Genomic DNA, 7873 nt, shown 5'->3' on the forward strand with positions numbered 1-7873 from the left:
ATAAATATATATAATTCGTCTGATGTGGCGTTGTGCCACGTCAGATTTTTCTGACGTGGCAGATCACCACGCCAGGAAAATTCTGACGTGGCATATACCACGTCAGAATTTTCTGACGTGGCATATCACCACGTAAGAAAATTCTGATGTGGCACAATGCCACGTCAAATTTTTTTTCTGACGTGGTGATATGCCACGTCAGCAAAATTCTGACGTGGCGTTATGCCATGCCAGACTTTTTTGACATGGTACATCGCCACGTCAGATTTTTGCTGACATGGTGAGTCCCACCACGTCAGCAATTTTCTCAATTCGTATTTTTAAAAAAATGAATGAAGCTCCCGACGTTGAGGTGTTTGCCACGTCACATTTTTCCTGACGTGTGAATAGTAACACGTCAGAACTGGAAAAATTCCCCTGACGTTTTATATATAAAACGACAAAAAATTGCTGAGGTGTCAAAATTTTTGTACTGTAGCACACGTCAGAAAATGCCAATTTTTTTGTAGTGGACCACATGAAGTCAATTAGCTAGTTGCTTGTGTTCTTCTCTTTTAACTAGGATTTTTGCCATCGACCAACGACCACGAGTATGACTTGTTGAAAGCGCTCTCTCTCTCTTTTCGTTGCCCTCGGGCCCCCAGGTTTCCAATGACTTGTCGTCGTTGACGACATAATTGAGTCTACAACCAATTAGATGACTCGGACCAAATGCATTATTCAGATTTCAGAGTGGATAAGGGGGTAGAAAAATTAGAAACATGACGCAGACATGTTTGAATACGTACTATTTTTAAGATCACCTTTTTTTTTTTAAAAAAAAATTAAATTAAAAATTAACTCAGAGTTATTTTAGTTATTTATAAACCTCATTTTTTATTTTTTTTACTAATTTGAACTCTGCCAGGATTATTTTTGATATTAACTTAAATTTATCTTCTTTTTAAAGTTGGAATGCTTTGAAAGTATGATAATGTGCCAATTTTAGAGTATACGTTTTAGGTAAAGTAGTCTCTTCTCATGTCGTATTTCAAAGCATTCTCATGAGATCTTCCATTCTATTTTCCATTTGGATAAGAATTGGAAAATCTCCATTTGTAACAAACCTTTTTCCTACGTCAATTAATAGAAGATTGTACTTTAACTAACATAAGTATGCTAATCTTTGCAATTGCAGATTGTACTTTTTTTCCCCTTTCTAATAAGCAGACCATTTTATGTTGATATCTCATGCTTTGGTTTAGAAACAATAAGTTTAACTCCTCTTGTATCCCCCAAGCTAGCTCCCACGTTCCTGTGTTGTACGTATTTGAATAAAAATTAAAAAAAAAATTTAAAAGTGGAACTCCTCCGGTGAATTCAGAGCTACATGGCTTAAAAGAATTTCCTTACCAACACATGCCAACTGGTTCTAAAATGAGTCCCTTTTGTGATCCAAAGTACTAATATCTCCAACTGGTTACCAACACATGCCAACCTTTCAAGTTATGCCGATATGGAGAGAATCCGTTTTTAAAAGTGTCAATTATGCTACATAGATTTTACAAATTTTTGTTTTTATTACCTCCATTAATGTTCAACCAAAAATATTAAGAAGCTATTTTGTCACATATACAAGTGGTCACGTCACCATCAACAAAATCACGACATGTACACCCAACTATAATCATCAAATTGCTCGTACATTGAAACAAGAAAAAACTTGAAGTCCCCATAGTGACAGGATTAATAAGTTCTAAAAGTACAAGATCATTGCAAGTTTGCAGCCTATATAGTTATCGCATATGTTAAGTTTACATATAATTATTCTAATTCTGGGATGACCTCCAACTCATGGTTTTGATGTTTGGGGGGTAGATTTGCATTAATTTTTATGGGGCTTGTGGAGGCAAAAGGATTAGGAGGCATAGTTAATTTATCTCCTTCTCCATTCAACATTTGAACTACATCTTTCATGTTAGGACGATCCATTGGGTGCCATTGAATGCACCAGAGCCCTACAATTGCAAGTTTCTTTGCAATTTTAGCATTTCCATCATCCTCAACAAAGATTCGTATGTCTTTTTTTTGTTCTAATAGATTGTAGATCCATTCTGAAAAGTAGACTTGGCTAGTGTTCTCAACTGTAACGTCAATATTTTTCCTCCCTCCAACTATTTCAAGTAGCAATATCCAAAAGCTATAAACATCTGCTTTAGAAGACACTTTCCCAAAATTTCTAGAGAACACTTCGGGTGCAATGTAACCCATAGTCCCCCTGGCTGTAGTCATGGAAACTGCACTTTAGTCCTTTGAACACAACTTGGCAAGACCAAAATCAGAAATTTTTGGATTAAGGTTTTGGTCTAGCAAAACATTGTGAGGTTTGATATCAAAATGGAGGATTTGTTGATAGCATCCTTGGTGAAGATATTCAATTCCTCTTGCTACGCCAAGTGCAATATTTTGTCGTTTATCCCAATTAAGGACACAATTCTTGGTGGCCGTTGAAGATATGAGCTTCTCTAGTGAATCATTTGGTAGGAACTCATAAACTAGGGCCCGTCTAAATCCATTAGCACAGAAGCCAACCAAGCGGACCACGTTAACATGATGAATCCTACCCATTGTTTTTACTTCATTTATGAATTCTTCCCCATTTCCCTTGGAAACATTGAGAATCTTCACTGCAACATAAATTTCATTGGAAAGCTTTCCTTTGAATACTGTTCCATATGCTCCTTCTCCTAACTTCTCATTAAATTGATTTGTAATCCTTTTAATATCGACATAGGAGTATCTTGAGGGTCTGAAATTTCTGTAATCCTCCAAAAACTTTTCGATCTTCGCTTGATGTTCTTTTTCAACTTTGTCATAAGTATAGATGCGATATAGAGAGGAGATAGCTTGGACTAATATAAATGAACCTAAAATGAGACCTGCATAATAAACATCTGTGAGTCAATAGTTTACATCCCCCAAATAAAAAGAATTTCAAATGGCCAGGACAACTCACCGAACGCCAACTTTGATAATGAACCTGTAAAGATTTAAAAACATAATTAGCTTCTCATTGTACATTTTTAAAAAAATTAAAATTGTTGGCCTAAAATTTTCTTGCTAATAGCTAATTAAGTTGGTCCAAGTTGTAAGCTTCTAAGTGGACTAAACATTATGTGCAGTGATTTTTCCCGAGTTCAAATTGTATGGTTATCTAATATTGCCGGGTTTCCAACATGCAATTAGTTCAAGTCCTCCAGTGGAACTGTGGAAGAGCTACAATTATATGGTCTAATAAAATGCTTTAGCAACACATGACTTTCACTCGTTAAGTACAAAGGTGGAGAATTAATTGGATAGATAGAATACCTTTATCATGTTTAGAAACAGAAATGTACTGAGTTCCTGATCCGCTGATATTATTGTCTTTAGCAGCTGGAGCACCTTTGTACGTTGGGCGAGACCAACTCAATTCAAGAAATCTATAATGATCCTGATCTATTATAGCATATGGAACCGATAGAAGAGTATAAATCTTTGTACAAGATATGAAGGACGCCAGGGTGAAACCAGAATAACTGTCGGAATAATAAACTTTGTAGGTAGGGCCACTAAGACAAGAGATTGGATCATAAAGCTTATCTTTCCTTGGGGAGCAATTGAATAAGTAATAGTCATAAAGGTCACCAAAGTCTTCTAGTATGAATTTGAAAGGAGAGGAAGATAAATTGAGTCCCTGAAGCTGCCTTGGTAAGCAATTCTGTGGATCATATAATTGAATTACATGAGATGTGTAGTTAATCTCTTTGACAAAGAGCTTAACTGAAATCGGCAGCTCGAGCACCGTTTGATTTGTATCAGTGCAGGAGAGATTAAACCCAGGATACCCACAGTCGTCTAGCTGGCTATTAAGTCGGAAGGGAAATCGGACGGCTGGACCATGGGCTCCACACCGTGATTCCTTAGCACACACATTTTGGGCTTCACCAAGGTCTATGATGAAAGCCGAAAACAAGAACAAATATGAGATTACCATTTGTAAGCAAATATCCATCTCTGTGCTCTTGATCAGGAATGGTTCTGAGCCTCTTAAATAGCTAGATATACCAGTTCGGCTTTCTCCAGTGATTACGTCACACTTTGTTCAAAGTGACAAGTAAATTACGGGTAAACTTCTCATGGGCTTGGACTATAGGCCTATATTTTTCAATATATGACGTAGATGCTTACGCCTTATAATTAAATCTACATTATTTTACTTTGTCTATAGGCCTTGCTGTGGATTGTGGAAGCTCTCTCTCTCTCTCTCTCTCTACCCATGGCAAGTCCAATGCTCTTCCCTGCCGGACTCATCGTCCTAATTGTTATTCTTGTCTTAGTCCCTGAAGCTTGCTGTGCCAACGATAGTCACTATCACTGTCCTGCTTCTTCCTGCGGCAATATCCACAACATAAGCTATCCATTTCGATTGAAAGGCGATCCACCAAGCTGCGGCAATCAAAGGTATAATCTGTCATGTGAGAATAACCAAACAGTATTATACTTATATGATGGAAGGTACTATGTACAGGAAATCGATTACAACAACTACACAATCCGAGTTGTAGACTCAGGTATTCAGAAGGATAACGACTCAATCATCCCTCGTTATTCTCTAGGCTACGATAATTTCAGTTCAACGGGTCCATGTGCTTACAAACCGTACACTTATTCACCCTATGATGTGGTTTTAGTGAACTGTGAAAAGCCAGTACTGAATTCTTTGTATTATTTAAACATTTCTGCTTGCTCTGAGGATGGAGTGTATTCTTCCAAGAGGTATAGATATGTTCTATTCTCGACGAGTCCAGACGATTTGGAGGACTTGTGCCAAGTAGAGCAAATCATACCGTGGTCAGCTGGTCGATATTATGATGGCTTGAGAAATATTTCCTGTACAGACTTCCACAATGAATTGTTACGGGGTTTTGAGCTTTTATGGTACCGAGTTTATTGTGGAAGCTGCAGCTATGACGATTACTACCTCGATTACTCGAACGTTAGTTGCTATGGATTTGATGCGGAGCCTCCTGTGGAAGGTGCGGCAGAAAGAATGCATGCGTAACACTTGCAATTTCTAATTAAATAAATATCTTCCATGTTGACCATTATTTTGCTTTTTTCTTTTCTTAATTCTTGGATTAATTTCTCACTCTCATCTCTAACCATTCATGCATAGTACCCCCATACCATGCCTATGTAATAACATATTCATTAATTCTAGTTTAGCATTGTAATTAGTAACTTGATTTCTAATTCTAAAATTTCAAACGCTGACGTGTCACAACAGGCGGAGCAGGAATCCTTGTCACACCAGCTGAGTCAACAAACAGAGGTAAGTTTTCTATCTCAAAAAGTTGTTTGAAGGATATATATATGATAGAATACCACAATGAAAACTTAATTCTATATATATATGTTTTCAAACCCTGATACTATTTTTTTTTTTCTTTGTCAAAACAACATCGAAACCACGACTATATGTGCTACATGATAAAGGTAAGGTTTCAATCTCAAAAGTTATATGCAGAACAGTAAAGAATGACATAATGACATAGAAATGGACCGATTGTCCTCTATGATAAAGCAAGTAGAGTATAACCATGTGCTTGGGAAATCGTTGATCTCAAACTTTTAAGTTTTGTTTAGATCTATGGAACAATGAAAAAAAAATGAAAAATACGTTCAATTTCATAAGAATTTAGCTTCCTATCTTGAATAAAAAATTTCCTTTGTCTTGCCCCACTGTTTCCTTGATAAGAAAGCTAGAAAGAGTTAGTATTATAAACTAAGTAATTAATTCATCCACTGCTATTGCTTTACCTCAAGCTCGTTGAGAATGCATAAAATCAAGCTCAACGTAATTGAAGGCCAAAACATATAAAGTCTAGAAGTTTATAGTGTTGATTTTTATTAATTTCTTCTTAACCATGACCCTGAGATTTGTTTATGCAATTTTATTAATTTTGTTTTTTTTCATATTTCTTGCAGCTCTAACTTTCATGACCATCAGCTTCGGTAAGAAGAACCTTCTTACCTTTGATCTTATTTAAGTTTTTTTAGCAGTTCATTCATTACACTCGAAAGCATGAATTAAACATGTGGCCATGCCAAGATGAAAATATTAATGATATTTAGACGAAAAAGATAACAACTATTGTGCTTAATTACCATACTCTAGAAGACGATTACTTGAGTTGTAACTAAAAATAGGATTGCAGTGCATCAACATATGTGCTCACTTACAATCTACTTTGGTGATGTTCTTCTATAGGACTATTCCAAGCAGGAAAAATGATATTGGGAACTCCCTGTGTGATTGCATTTTTGATATATAAATGGCGTAGGAGACAATTATCGATATATGATGCTGTTGAAGAATTTTTGCAAAGTCACAATAACCTCATACCAATAAGATACTCTTACTCAGAAATTAGGAAGATGACTAAAAATTTCAATCATAAATTGGGTGAAGGAGGTTATGGCACTGTTTTTAAAGGAACGCTTCGAAGTAGTCATCATGTGGCTGTAAAGATGTTAGGTAAGTCAAAAGTTAACGGACAAGATTTTATCAATGAAGTTGCAACCATCGGAAGGATTCACCATATTAATGTAGTGCAACTCATTGGTTTTTGCGTTGAAGAATCAACACGAGCTCTTGTATATGAGTTCAGGCTTAATGGCTCCCTGAATAAATATATATTCTCCTCAGAAGTAAGTACCCTCCTCAGCTATGAAAAAATGTATGATATAGCTCTAGGAGTGGCTCATGGAATTGAATATCTACATCAAGGATGTGACATGCAGATTTTGCATTTTGACATCAAGCCTCACAACATTCTTTTTGATGAGAATTTTACTCCTAAGATTTCTGACTTTGGATTGGCAAAACTATATCCAGTAGATGACAGCATTGTTTCTTTGACTGCTGCAAGAGGGACATTAGGATATATGGCTCCTGAGTTGTTCTACAAAAATATTGGAGGTGTCTCATACAAAGCTGATATTTACAGTTTTGGAATGTTATTAATGGAAATGGCGGGTAGAAGAAAGAACTTGAATGCATTTGCTGATCATTCAAGCCAAATATATTTTCCTACTTGGGTCTATGACCAATTGCATGACGGAAATGACGTTGAAATAGAAGACGCCACAGAGGATGAAAAGAAAATAGTTACAAAGATGATCATAGTTGCATTATGGTGTATTCAAATGAAACCTAGTGATCGCCCTTCGATGAGCAAAGTCATAGAAATGCTTGAAGGAGAAGTTCAATCCTTACAAATGCCTTCCAAGCCTTTCCTATCATCACAAGAAAGACCCCTATCAGAAGATGGAGAGACTTCGAGCCAAGCTTTCTCATCCATTCAAACAAATGTGTCCAGTTAACCATTTTAATTTCAATTGCAAAATAATTGATAAGAGTATGTTGATTTAATCCCCATTGAAATGGACAATTAGTTTTCTCATCTATATTTCATAGCACAAGCATGCTTAACATTTATGTGTGGTAAAAAAGATTTTTTTTTGAGTTATGATAACTCTTCTTGTTACTTTATTTATTTATTTTTGTTGGAACTCTATTTGCTCATATTTAACCAAGAATTCAGTTTTAGTTTAAGAAGGTAGGATGCTATTTTTGGTTATCCATTAGTCATCCACTGCTTTCTAAATTTGGCATATTAGATAGGACCATCCTTGTCCTTTACAAATACTTCTGGTCACAATTCGTAAGTTTTTATTTTAAACGTTGAAGAGAAACCGAGTTAATCGAGCAGCTATTTTCTCAAAAGCTTTGGAAGCATAGTGTTGAAATAGATGTTTGGTGTAATGTGGGTGTGAGATGTTCAGCCGT

General features: G+C 36.0%; 1 protein-coding gene and 1 pseudogene across 1 annotated transcript; one reads left to right on the plus strand and one right to left on the minus strand.

Moving 5' to 3' along the window:
* Positions 1 to 1803: 1803 nt before the first annotated feature.
* Positions 1804 to 4033, minus strand: LOC132167058 (rust resistance kinase Lr10-like; annotated as a pseudogene).
* A 1428-nt stretch (positions 4034 to 5461) lies between these two features.
* LOC132168083 (rust resistance kinase Lr10-like) lies at positions 5462 to 7487 on the plus strand. Its single transcript, XM_059579156.1, has 3 exons — positions 5462 to 5517; positions 6010 to 6036; positions 6293 to 7487. Exons 2-3 carry the CDS (start codon positions 6021 to 6023, stop codon positions 7405 to 7407), a joined length of 1131 nt encoding a protein of 376 aa, XP_059435139.1. The 5' UTR covers positions 5462 to 5517; positions 6010 to 6020; the 3' UTR covers positions 7408 to 7487.
* Positions 7488 to 7873: the final 386 nt, after the last annotated feature.

The sequence above is a fragment of the Corylus avellana genome, chromosome ca1, assembly GCF_901000735.1.
Source record: "Corylus avellana chromosome ca1, CavTom2PMs-1.0".
Taxonomy (NCBI): domain Eukaryota; kingdom Viridiplantae; phylum Streptophyta; class Magnoliopsida; order Fagales; family Betulaceae; genus Corylus; species Corylus avellana.